Here is a 13772-nt window from a genome sequence, read left to right as displayed (position 1 = left end):
ATGATGATTGATAACAAGTTTAAAAAGCTTCTAATGAAAATCTTTGTTTTAAAATCATGCTTTGTTACACAATAGAGCTCCATCTATTTATTAGAACAGAAAAAAAAAACTCCCTGAAAAATTCATTATTTTTTCCCCAAAAGATTATTATGAGAACTTCTTTTAGGCAAGTTCTGTTGAAAACAAATTCAAGAGCAGTGTTTTAACATTTTGCCCAAAATGTAAACAGCTTTCTCTAGTAAATAGTAGCATGGTTTACTTAATTGTTGGGAAAGGCACTTTTATTAGAGATGAATTTTTTTTTTTTAAACAAAGATGACATTTAACTTTAATGTTAAAAAATTTAGAAAGCTTCTGAAACTCTGTGTGGATGAAATGTATTCTCTGATTTGCTTTACAGAAAATCTTTGCAAATTAGCTTTATAGAAATAATAAAAATATAGTTTCATCTGTGCCTGTCCTTTTCTGGTCATAAAATATAGGCAAGTAGTACAATGTAATAAAATAATTTAATATACTATTTCTTTAATTATGATATTTTGTTGAGTTGTTCCAGTCATGTCTGACTGTTTTCTTGGCAAAGATACTGGAGTGGTTTGCCATTTCCTTCTGCAGCTCATACTACAGATGAGAAACTGAGTCAAAAAGGATAAAGTGATTGGCTAAGACTACACAGCTAGAAAGGGTCTGAGGCCACATTTGAACTTACTTCCTGATTCCAAACCCAATGTTCTATCTACTGTGCCACCCAGCTGCATATACTGTGGGAGAAATTATGTCACCATTGTAAATAAAGAGAATAACAACTACTTGCATTTGTAAAGTGATAGCCAGAATATAAACAACATTCAACAATTTTTGTTGAGTTTCTAAGATCAAATATAAAATCCTTTGCATGGCATTTAAAGCTTTTCCTAAACTAGCTTCTTCCTACCTTTCTAGTCTATGACACCTTATGTGTTCATCAATGAACTCTATGCTCCAGCAACAGTTCTTTTCAGAATTTCTTAAACATGATATGCCCTCTCCATGTCTGGAATGCTCTGACTTTTGCTTTTTCTAACTTCTGTCTTCAAGATCCAATTCAATGTCTACCTTCATTAGGAGGCCTTTTCAGGTCCCCCTAATTCTTAATGCTCTGGCATTTCAGTTTACTTTTTACTTTTTTTGTACACATTTTCTATGTGTCTAATTATTGACATGTTACATGTTTTATATCCCATGAGAATGTATGATTTTCTTTGTATTCTCAGTGCTGAGCATGGTGCTTGGCACAAAGTAAAGGTTTAATAAATATCTGTTGGTTGAATAACTGAAATGATGTAAATGTAATTCCTATTCTTAATTACGCCATCTACGTCTATTTTAAACTAAGTGTAAGAAATCAGAAAAGGGAAATTGTATGTGTACTGTGGCTATGTGCTATTTCTATTAGAAACTATATTTTGAAAAGTTTTCATATTTATTATTGGCTACATGGTTTTTTTATTATAACTTTTTATTTACAAGATACATGCATGGGTAATTTTTCAGCATTGACAATTGCAAAACCTTTTATTCCAATTTTTTCCCTCCTTCCCCCCACCTCCTCCCCCAGATGGCAGGTAAAGTATATGTTAATATATGTATACATATCCATACAGTTATTTTGCTGCACAAGAAGAATCAGACTTTGAATTAACTTGTGAAGGAAATTAAAAATGCAGGAGGACAAAAATAGAGGGATTGGAAATGCTATGTAGTGGTTCACACTCATTTCCCAGAGTTCTTTCGCTGGATATAGCTGGTTTAATTCATTACTACTCTACTGGAACTGATTTGGTTCATCTCATTGTTGAAGAGGGCCACGTCCATCAGAATTGATCATCATATAGTATTGTTGTTGAAGTATATAATGATCTCCTGGTTCTTCTCATTTCACTCAGCATCAGTTCATGTAAGTCTCTCCAGGTCTTTCTGAAATCATCCTGCTGGTCATTTCTTACAGAACAATAACATTCCATAACATTTATATACCATAATTTATTCAGCCATTCTCCAATTGATGGGCATCCACTCAGTTTCCAGTTTCTGGCCACTACAAAGAGGGCTGCCATAAACATTCTTACACATACAGGTCCTTTTCCCTTCTTTAAGATCTCTTTGGGATATATGGCTATATGTTTAATCTCCCAACAGAATCCTTAGTCCTTGAGGGTTTGTTGTGTTTTATTTTTAAACTTTAAATCCTTGAACCTATCATCCTGGAACTGCACTTTATCAGGAATGAATAAAATATCTGCTGAATCAATATGAAATTAAATAATTAAGACAAGATGTCATAAGTATTAGATCTCCTCCAAACATGGATGTCTCGAACCTTTGTTATTATTCATTCATTTTTCAGTTGGCCAACTCTTCATGACTCTTATCTGGGGATTCCTTGGCAAAGATCCTAGAGGAGTTTGCCATTTCCTTTTCCAGCTCATTTTACATCTAGGGAAACTAAGCACACAGGGTTAAATGACTTGTCAGGGGTCACACAAGTAGGCATTTGAGCCAGATCTGAATGTAAGATGACTCTCTTTGACTCCAGGTCTGGCTCTCTATCCACTGCAAAACCTAGCTGCCCAATTGAACCTTCTTATGAACTAAGGAATAATTAAATGTCTGATATTCAAGTTCCTTGCCAAAAATTTCCTATGACATGCAAAGGGGCAAATTATTTGACTTTTCACTTCAAAATGCTAGCAAAAATGGAACTGTATAACCCAACTCAAATTCCTTAAAATCAATTTAGATTAAGCAAGTATGAAAGGGACCCCAACTAAGTCAAAAAATTTTAAAATAAAGTGATTATTAAGATGCCTCTTTGATTAAGAAAATGGATCAACTTAATATAGTAACTTTTTTTTGAAGAAACATTAACAGTTTAAATAGTTTATATGAACATATTAATAATGAGTCTAGAAATTTATATTCAGATCAAATGATACTTTTTTTGGAAATGTTTTATGATATACTCAGCTCTACCCTGGCAAAAGTAAATGATGAAAGTCTTATAAATAAAGCAGCAGAAACTTACCATATGTCTTTTACAAATGAATCTGTTGACTGATTATATACTCTTAGTCCTTTTTTGGAGAGGTCCTCATAAAGGACACAATATAAATGACAAGCATCATAATGAGCCATAAGTAAATATTTATTTTTCTTAGGTAACACTGTTAAAACATAGGCAGACTTCCAAAACAGAATGCTTCTGAAATCCCAGAATTCTATACTTTTTAAAAATTTTGGCTAAATATGGTTTTTAAAAGAATTAGTTTTGAATTTATGATGACAAAATCTGGGATGAGCTCTCTCCCAGATTTTGTCATCATAAATTCAAAACTAATCTGGAAGTTGCCTCTCTGTTGCTTTTTCGATATTGAACAATAAATAGAAAGTCTAGTTTTGTTAGTTTATGAAATGATACTATGGGTGGGGAACAAAGGAAAACAAATTTAGACCTGGGAGGGATATTGAGAGTCATTCTAGATCAAGCCCCTCCTCAAGATACTTTAATTAACCAGTCTTAAGGTGAGTGATCATAACTTTAAAACCATTTCCTAAGCTCTATTGGGACTATTTGATTACTCTGGATATCTGACATTCAGGTATTAAATACACTAATTAAGACCTACTTTTTAGTCCACAAACACTGTCCAAGTCAATCCTTAAATTGATTAATGAGTAGTAACATACTGACCCCAAAGTTACTATAAGTTTTGTAAAACTGAAACACATAACAGAGATATATAGAGTGCTAAACCAGGGGTGTAACTCCTTATACAACAAGCACAAACAGGGCATTAAACTTACTTTTCCAAAGAAGCCTTTGAAGAACTTCCTTTCCTGGAGGAACAGGAGGGACAAGTCGAGCGCTATTATTGTACGAGGCTACAAATGTCCCAGGGTTTCAAACCCACAAGCACATACAAAAGTTGGGGAAGGGGCAAAGAAGGGATGGGATGGAGGAAAAGTTTTAGAGTTACCCATACAGGGAGTGACAGGGATAAAGGAAAGGCCCATGAAAACAAAGAAAAAAGCATCACATAGCCCCAGAGTTGGTAAAAAGAAGAATGAGAAGAAAACATAACTTCAGATCCGCACCCATGCAGAGTGGTTAGTTTGGCATTTTCTTCTGCTATCCCATTTATTTCTCTTAATATAGTAATCTTCTAAATTTGGCAGCAGAGAAGTATAAGGACACTTTAGTCTGATGAAATGTACATTTTAAACTTCTGAACAACCATAGGATCCTTTTATATGAAAAGGATGGTTCCCAAAACATCACTTTTATCAATAATGTCAACTGGTAAGGCCATTTCTAGGGAGGAAGAGCCACAATTATACCTCCCAAAAAACTTAAAGGTTGCTTTTTTTTTAAATGAATGTACCTCAAGGCTAAGTCCTCATTTCCTATTTTTCTTTCTCCCAAACTGTAAGTTGAAAGAGATTTCCATACTAGTTTAAAGAAAAAAAAGTTTGTGTGCCACATTAAAGAAGTGGCAATAATCCAGTTCCAAAGGTCTTTACACTTAGTAGGCTATGAAATTCCATTTGCTTGTCCATCAAAGTCTGCTTCTTTTAAATACAGACAGCAAGCACGGGTGTATTTGGAAAAAGAACAGATGGACTTTGCCTCAACCACCTGCAGAGAGTATCAAGTCAATGCATTTGGTACGAATGGTGTCAGGAAGAAAAATTAATCTTGGAATCTAGCGTCAGTAGACCTCAATCTCGATTTAGGGAACTAGGCAATTCTTCCTTTCCCCTTAATGAAGCCATGCATATTTTCTCCAAAGGCTTGGACAAAATAAAGGTTGATATCTGCAATTCAAGTACAAATTACAAAGAATTTTTCTAATATTTGCAAAATAATAAAAACTGAGCACCATTATAAATATTGAAATTATTATTTACTAAATATTTATGAAAAAAAAAACCAGATTTGCTGTAACTCACCAAGAGTTAATCTTTGATTTAAAAAAAAAGTGTTAAACTTAAGTCAATATTTAGTCAATATAATACTACCAATCTGTTAAATTAAAGACCTGAAGGCTTTGGACTGAAGCACTTCAATTTTCAGTCAGTATTTCCTGGATTTTGTCATATTGTATCTCAAGGTTTTTTCACAGCTACTTGTTTTTGATACTGGACTTACTTATAAAAGTAAGGCTTTTAACATGGAGTCCCATCAACTTGTTTTGAAAAATATTTTGAGAACTATATTTCAATATAATCATTTTCTTTGTAATTCTATGCATTCTGTTTTATGCATTTAAAAACATCATTTTGAAAAGGAATCTCAGACTGCCAAAAAGGTCTATGATATAAAAAGACTAATAACTGTTCTAGAAATAGATAAAATACAAAATATTTTTGTTAAATTCTTACAGGCAATTTTAAAGTATATAAACCCATATAACAATCATAAACATTGGAAAGTTTTCTTAGAAAAAACAAAAAGATGTTTCTAGAACACAACATTCTAGAGTATAGCAGAGTATTTTGCACTTGGAATGAATGTAAATTCCTACAGGAGAAAAGCTATTTACTTTTTTTCCTTACTCCCCAGACCCTTGCACATAGCAAATGTTTATTAAATTGGCATACTCGAAAAGAACTTTATAAGAAGGGACTATCTCTGCTGCCAAATTCAGTGATATGGTTTTGTTATACTTTAAGTAACCACAAGCCTTCAAAGTTGTTGCAAAAGCTAGGAATTTTGTCAGTGGCTACCTCATTCTTGTGGAAGGGAAAGAGTGGAGGGAAGTGTCAGTTAATTAATTTAGTCTTCAGCAAAGCGCTTGTTATACATGAAAAATGTATATATATACATATATATATTTCATTTCTTAAAAAAAGATCCCAAATGTTAATGGAAGAGATGACATGCAAAATGAATTTTAAAAATATTACAAGTTAATAGTTTAGTGAATACTTCTAATACTCATTTAATAAAAATTAAATTATGATTCTTTTACCTGCTAAAACAAGAACAAATATTAAAACAAATATATCAAATAATGAATTTTTTTTTAAAACCGAACATATTAGACACTAGTAGTACAATGAAGCTAATCTAAAACCAAAAACAGAGAGAACAACACATAAACAATGGGAAAATGTGTTTTACTTCAGAGTCAAGAGATATAAAACCTCTGGTTTATCTTTTAAGAAATTGCTTAGAAAAATGCAACAAATGAAAAACATAATGAGAACATTAGGTAGACAACAGACATTTCTGTCATCAATTCATTGTCAATTAATTATCAAATTAAAAAGGCAAAATACAAACATGATATATAATAAAAGCTTGGTATAAACATGTTCAGGTGAGTAATTTAAAGCCAGTTATGATAAATGGTTTACTTAGTTGGATTTTTTGATTTTCAAACTATATCTTATTTGAATTCTAATTACTTCCCACTTGAGAATATCACAATTCTAAATAGAGGGACCTAAAGATCTTAATTGGTTTCATCAAAAACATGAGATTAGGCAAAACAGCAATATAAATGGGGGAAATGCCTTGTTCCCTTGGAATAATGTCATACATGGGATATTAAGTACACTTATATTAAGAGAAGGTAACATTGTTGGGGTTAACATGGAAATGTTGCTAATCATCTTACAGTGGAGACTAGTTATCACATATTAAACATGTTGCAAATTAATAGCAGATTATGTATAGTTTATGTCTGTAAAGATATTTCCTAAATTACATGAAAATAACTCTAAAAGTAGAAGAGATTATTTGAAATTGGGATGCGGAAGGAATGAGAAAATGAGGTTTCTTGTTGCTTTTAAAATTTCTTCCAAAATTCAAACAGCATCACAATGCTAAAAGCTCCTTTGTTTAAGAATCATGTATTTCCAAGGTCACTGGACTTTGGGAAATTCATTGTTCAATCAGATTTTTGGTGCACTGCTGCTACAGGATTCTTTAAAATTTTAAACTTTAATAAATAAGTTCCAAAGACTTGTTATTACTTTAGCTTAAGCCTCATTCTGTAGGCTTATTCTTCAACATGTTCTATATTTATACAGCAAAATCTAAATGGTATCATTTATGAAAAAAACTAAAGAAATAGCATCTGGCACAATAAAAGCCCTTTATGGAGCAAGCTAAGCATCTCCAAACTCTTTCTTTCTACAGCAGACTTATTTGGAGATACAAGTTTTCCAGAAAAACATAAATAGTCCTATTTATTAAATTCATGAGTAGTATGGAACAATATACTCAAAGTTGAAGATTTTGTATCCAATCAGCAGCTAGATAGAAAATAAATTGTAAGTATAAAAAAAAGTCAGAGACTATTTCATATCATTTTTGTCAAATGAATGTTTTGTAGGGGGAGAAGACAAATATAAATTGCACACATCAAAGCTTTTAAAGAAGAAAAAAATCATCAACTTATATTTGGGCCAATATGAATTGGGCATGGGCACAACAGGATTCCAAAGACTTTCAGATTTTATAAAATTCTACTGCCATTTCAACAGAATACTTGGGGTGGGAGGTAAAGGATGTTTCTACTTAAATATAGAAAATTTATCATATTTACAAAATAAAACAAGTCTATTTGTGAAAGGGGGAATCCCTGATCAATGTGATAAATTCCTCAATTAACTTAATGAGATTATGAAGCATCTCCCAGGAATGTAGACACTTGGCCTTAAAATGCTGCTTTGAGAATATAGGAACTCTTATAATTGATTTGTTCTAGTATTAAGGGTGGTTAAATTGGGGTTGAAGTATCATCCTCCCTTCCCTCCACACCTTACATTAAAAAAAAAAAAAAAAAAAAGAGAGAGGTCAGGAAAGGGAGAATGAAGGAACAAAAGTGAAGTGGGAAAGAGAAAAACAGAAGATAGGAGGGGGAGAAGAAAAATTTTTTTAAAAAGGGAGAGGGAAAGTAGGCAGGCCAAAGAGAAGTGGGGAAAAGAAAAGAAAATTGAAGTCCAGGTGTGCCTCCTAAAATGGTATTACCATTTTCTAGAAAGAGGCCAAAAGAGCTAAGTTTTTCTAAAGTTAAAAAGATTTAATATGTCTGGTGAAATTATTACCAACATAGAGAACAATCTCTAGATCTTTGCAAATCTAGAAAAATGAAGGAATACATCTGAATCAATCAGGCACTGAAAAGGTTTGTCTATTCCCTTATATAGGTAAAACTTTCTTTACCACATCTAGAAGACATAAACATTCATTAGAATATGATGGTCAAATAACTTTTATGGCCTCAAATAATTAAGCTTTCTGCTATTAATAACAAAACCCCAAAAGATCTAAATATTGCTACCTCCCCTCAAAAAAACAGCCAACAAACAAAAACTAGTTATTCAAAAGATCATCAACCTCCCAATAGTTTACAATATAAAACTAAAAAATACAATAGAAAAAACAGCCTTTTTTCAAGGAATATCAGAGGTATCACTTCTACTAACATCGAAATTTTATTACCAAGGATTGCATATACATGGTAAAGCTCTGACTAGAAAACGGGTATGGTTGCTTTTAATTTCTCTAAAATGGTGCTTAAACTATTCAAGCACTATTGTCTTTTTCTTTGAACAAATTTCAAAATCATCCTTCATGAAATTCTTTGAATTTTTAGGTCTTGACAATAAATGAAAAATGCAACACTTTCCTATTCTCCCTTGGATAATATTTAAGTTACAGTGCAACAAGAAGGTAAAGTTACTGAAACTGAGGTGCACAGAAAGCAGCTTTTATTGCTTTTTCCCTTTTCCAATTTAAATTAAAATACTAGACTGAAATTGAACAACTTAGTTTTTAGTTGCATGACAACTTCCAGTTTTTAACAGTTCTAGGAACGAATATGAGCAAAATCTGGACTTCAAAGAATTACATATGCCTTTTTTTTGGACAATGAAATATTATATTTGGGACTTAATATCTAACCAATTTTTTTTTTACTATTCATTATTAATGCTTCAAATTTTTCCCATAATATTTCAGAAGAAATAGAACAAGTTCTTATTCTTACTCTAAAGAAGCTGAAGCAGAAAATAAAATTCTTAGGTGAGTGAAAGTATTGAAATATAAATGGGACATCTCCAGACCACAGTTACAGTTAGTAGAAATAAGCCTTATTATCATTAATGGAAAATTGATGGAATGAAGGAAAAGCTGCCATCAGATACCTCTAAAAACTTTAAAATTATAAACACTTTTAAAAAAATTTTAAAAATTTCATACAAGTTAATTTTCTCTTTTCTTTTACTGTTCTTCATTTTTACTTGTCTCACATTGTCCTGTATTTATCATGGTTTCTGTTGAACAGTTATTGATGTTGTTCTAAAGTACAAGTTTTAGTTTACCATCTTCCTCACCTATTCTAGAACAGACCATTCTGTGTCCTTTTACTTGAAGAGAAAGACACGCTTTTTGTTTTGTTTACTCCTTAAGAGTTTGCTCCTTGATATTTTCAACTTTGGAAGAACTAAAAGATGAATAAAATGTGATTTGTTCTTTTTTGGAAGTTCACCTCTACTGACAGTTCTTTTGCACAATTCCTAGAATAAATTGAAAAATGGTACAAGCAAATTTTAAGCCTGCTTTCTCATCTAATGAAGCACCAAGATCTTGTATTGTAGAAGCCATATTTGAACAGAGAGTAAATCATTACAAAGTTGGTACTTTATACCAAAGACAAAGGTACCAATGAGCCTAGGCTTTCTCCATGCCAGTGAGGGAAACATCAAATGTCAGTAATTCAGTATATAGGGGAAATAAATCTGTGGTATAGCAAAGCACTTTGTAAGTAGACTTTTACAATGGTACCCTCAAAAAAAAAAAAAAAAAAAAAAAAAAAAACAACCTAGTGATAAAATGAGTATAGTAGTTAGTTTTAAAATACTCCATCAGCCAAAAGCATTTAACAAGTATCCACTGTTGGGAGGATGGAAAAAATTTTTTTTGAAAAAAGCAAAGGGCATAAATGGCACTATTATCACAAGATATTATCTTAAGGGTATTCCCCTTTCCTACAAATTGTGCCATTTAGAAGAAAAGTTTGAATTACCAAGCACTATTAGAAATAGCAGTCATTAGAAGCCATCCTTATGGCAGCCTTTCATTGACAAACCCAAAGCATAGATTTTAAATGCTGTTTGGGATAAAGATAAATTTGGCATGCAGAAGTAATGCTACAAGCTTGTGCAGTAATAGTTAAAGAGCATGTTGGAGAAAGAAGTAATTCATTCATCCAGAGGGAGACAAGCATCAAATAATTCAACATCTTATCTACCCAAAAATAGAAAATTTGAAATTTTAATTAAACTTCATAGAATTTAGAAATTCAAATAATATTTAATTGCTTCATTTTTTTCTTTAAAACAAAACAGAAGATAACAACTTTTCTCGAATAGATTCATACATATCTGACATGAAATTCAGGCAAAAATAGTCCATCGTGGACCATTTTGATTTGTGTATAAAAGGAATGGAGTTTAGAGTGTTGTTACATTGGAGAAAACCTAAGGAAAAGTATGTATTTGATATACACATACAGATGTGTACACAAACACATACTTTCTGGAAATAGAGATGGTAATAAAAATAGGATGGATTTTCACCTTGTAAAATATATGCCCTCTAATTAAGAGTACATATAGAGTCATAGGATTTAAAGGTAGAGAACTTTAAAATAGGATCACTGATCTAGATGTAGAAAAATCTAGTACAATTTTTTCCATTTACAGATGAAGAAACTGAGGCTAGAGAAGGGAAGAAGCTGGTTTAAAGTTGTACAAGCAGAAAGCAACAAAGATGGGTATTTAAACCCAGAGGCTCTGAGTCCAAATGGAGGACTTTTTCCAACGGATGACGTGGCCTTCCAGGTAGGCTTGTGAATTTCTTGGTACATGGGACTTCCAATGAGGAAATGCCCATTATTAAAATGGATCAGCAAGTATTTTGCAACTGACAGGGACAACTCTTTAGAGCTGCTAGGGACAATGGGAGGTCAAATGTCTTGTCTAGGGTCATACAGCCAAAAGTCACATAGTCAGAAGGGAGATGAAAAATCCTAACTGTCCTAACTCTCTATTCTTTAATCCTTTATGTTTCTCCTCAAATACCAATGAATCTCCTGTTTAACATGTCTACAAAAAAGTAGGAACTCAAGAAATGTTTTGCAAATTGGGATAGCAGATCGAGCAGAGAGGCAATTAGGTTAAGTGACTTGCCCAGGGTCACATAGCTAGTGTCAGAGGCTACATTTGAACTCAGGTCTTTTTGACTAGAAGACCAATGCTCTAATCAGTGTGACACTTTGGCTGCCCCACTTTGGTTCCATAAAAAGCATCATGGATGGAAAAAAATTTTTTCCATTGGAATGTATGTCAAATCAAAAGGTTGCAGTGTGGACCAGTGACTACTACATTGTGTCTGTAATTTAGCAAACCCAAATTTTTTCTTAAATGAAATAAGTGCTCATTAAGTCTGACACTCGACTGCTTTTGGTATATATGGGTAAGAATTTTAAGACTAACAAAAGCATATAGACTAACATTCTGACAAACAAATATACATACAGCTTTCAATCTCTTTACAGCATCTTCACAAATGTGCATTCCTCTTGATTCATCAACTTCTACATGGCCTAGGTACTGTAAAGAGAAGAAGAAAGTGTTAGTAAGTGTTACAGCAGGAAAATGAACTATTATAGAAACATACATTTTGGTTAATTATTTCAAGTCCCTTAGACTCTTAAGGGATTTTTCACTTCTTTCTTAAGTCTCTTAAGTGATTTTTCACTTCTTCCTTTCTTCCAGTAGTTGCTCTTTTGTCAAATGCTGATGACTCTTTCTTTCTTCCTAAAGCTAAGGCTAAAAGTAGTTCAATTTCTCATCAAGGAATGATGGGACCTCTTCAATTTCTCTTATATGCTGACATTAAATTAAACTTTCCAAAACACCATTTGGAACATATCCATCAATCTGCTCCAAAATCTTCAATAACTTTCTACCACCTATGGATTAAACTAAATGAAATTCATCCTTTATTAAAATAGCTACCACATGCAAGAAATTGTACTAGGTACTAGATATGGACAAAATCAAAATCATTGCCTTCAAGATTACACATTGTCCCAGAAAAATAAACATAAGGCAACTTGTAAGTATAGGGTAAGGAAAAAGTTTTTATAAGATGTCATTCCTCAGTTAAGTTTTACAGGAGACTAGAGACTTTTAAGAGGTAGAGATGAAGATGGCATGTACTGCTGCACTCAAGGTGCATCTGGGAACAGGGACCAACAATGCAAAGTATGTGGGGATGGGAGATGAGATATTAAGCTTAGGGAACAATATAATCTCTCTCTTTACCCACATTCACCAATCCTTATAAATTAATTCAAATGCTACCTTTTCTATGAAGTCTTTCCTATTCATAATAGATGTAAGGGCTTTCTCCCTTCTCTTTACATATAGTTTGTATCACTCACAAATGACAAAAAAACAAATGATGGTTTTAGCGCTAAAGAGAACCACACCTGGACTTCATTTTACAAGTGAAGAAACTAAGATCTATGTAAGTGAAGAGATTTATCTGAAATTATGGCAAAAATCCATCACTAAAACCCAAATCTCAGAGTCCCCATCCAGCAGGAAAGAAAAAATCTGGAATTTTATCTTCTACCCATTAGATGGCACCTATGAGAAAAGGTCCTGTGAATAATGAATTTAAAAACCCATGTTCTCACTGATGACTTGGTTGAAACTTTCTCCACTTCCCAGAAGAGAAGTATTAAATGTGAGATTTTCCAAAAATTTCTCTATAATATATTCTATTACATGTTCGGGACTATTATTTCAGTCCATAATGTTATTCTGGGAAAATCTCAATGCTTTATTATCCCTTTAAATATGTGATTTTACAAACATCTATAAATTTTCAGTGTGATTTTATAACTTTTGATCCTATTAAAAAAATTTAAATGTTTATTGCTATCTTTTGTTTTTATGTCACCAAAATCTATTTTTCTCCCCCATCCAAGAAAAAAAAAATCATCCCTCATAAGTGATGCAAAGCTAATTAACCAGGAAAATTTTACACACACACACACACACACACACACACACACACAGCATTTCAAAGTAGAAGTCTCAGAAGTATCTCAATTTCAATAAACTTCTAAACTTCCCTATTACTACAGAGCAGTGATGTCAAACAGGGAGATGGAAACCAAAACTCAGCTCAAGGATCCTTTAGGGCTATGTATTGACAATTTCAAAATATAATAACATCTATATTTTACTGTGTTTTTATTTATTTTATTAAATATTTCCCAACTATACTTTAACTGTTTTGACCACTCTCAGAAACTGTGATGTGTAACATATGCTGATCACAAGTTGGATATTAGACACCTCCACCATAGAAGGTACCATTATCCGTCCAGTACTCCAGGTTTACAATGTAATCCGCAATTCTTCCCTCTTATTGCCTCCCCATGTCCGAGATATGATTTGAAATCTTACATTTCTACTTTTTTCATACAACCCATTCTAGGGTGGCATGCATAGCCACCTCCTTAGTCTGGATCTTCATCGCCTCTTTGCCTGAGAACTGCTTATAGAATTGTAAATGGTCTCCCCACCTCAAGTTTCTTCTCACACCCATCTTCCTTTTCCCACCATATAAGTAGCAAAGTGAATTTTCTAATTTTGACAGGCCTGGTCAAGTTACCCCTACCTCCTCCTTCAATAAACTC

At 32.7% G+C, this 13772-nt stretch overlaps 1 protein-coding gene across 4 annotated transcripts in view; it reads right to left on the bottom strand.

Moving 5' to 3' along the window:
* Window positions 1-13772, bottom strand: part of NUMB (NUMB endocytic adaptor protein) — a 174158-nt gene that overhangs the window by 28717 nt on the left and 131669 nt on the right. For 2 of the 4 annotated variants that reach the window (XM_051977648.1, XM_051977650.1), the window contains exons 3-4: window positions 11593-11667; window positions 3844-3876 (exon numbers count right to left, since the gene is read on the bottom strand). In XM_051977648.1, coding sequence (XP_051833608.1) covers window positions 3844-3876; window positions 11593-11667 — 108 coding nt within the window. The remainder of the gene's footprint in view (window positions 1-3843; window positions 3877-11592; window positions 11668-13772) is intronic. The other 2 variants (XM_051977649.1, XM_051977651.1) reach the window with 1 other exon arrangement.

The sequence above is a fragment of the Antechinus flavipes genome, chromosome 2 (assembly GCF_016432865.1).
Source record: "Antechinus flavipes isolate AdamAnt ecotype Samford, QLD, Australia chromosome 2, AdamAnt_v2, whole genome shotgun sequence".
NCBI classification, from domain to species: Eukaryota; Metazoa; Chordata; class Mammalia; order Dasyuromorphia; family Dasyuridae; genus Antechinus; species Antechinus flavipes.
This window is presented reverse-complemented; position numbering and strand designations above follow the sequence as displayed.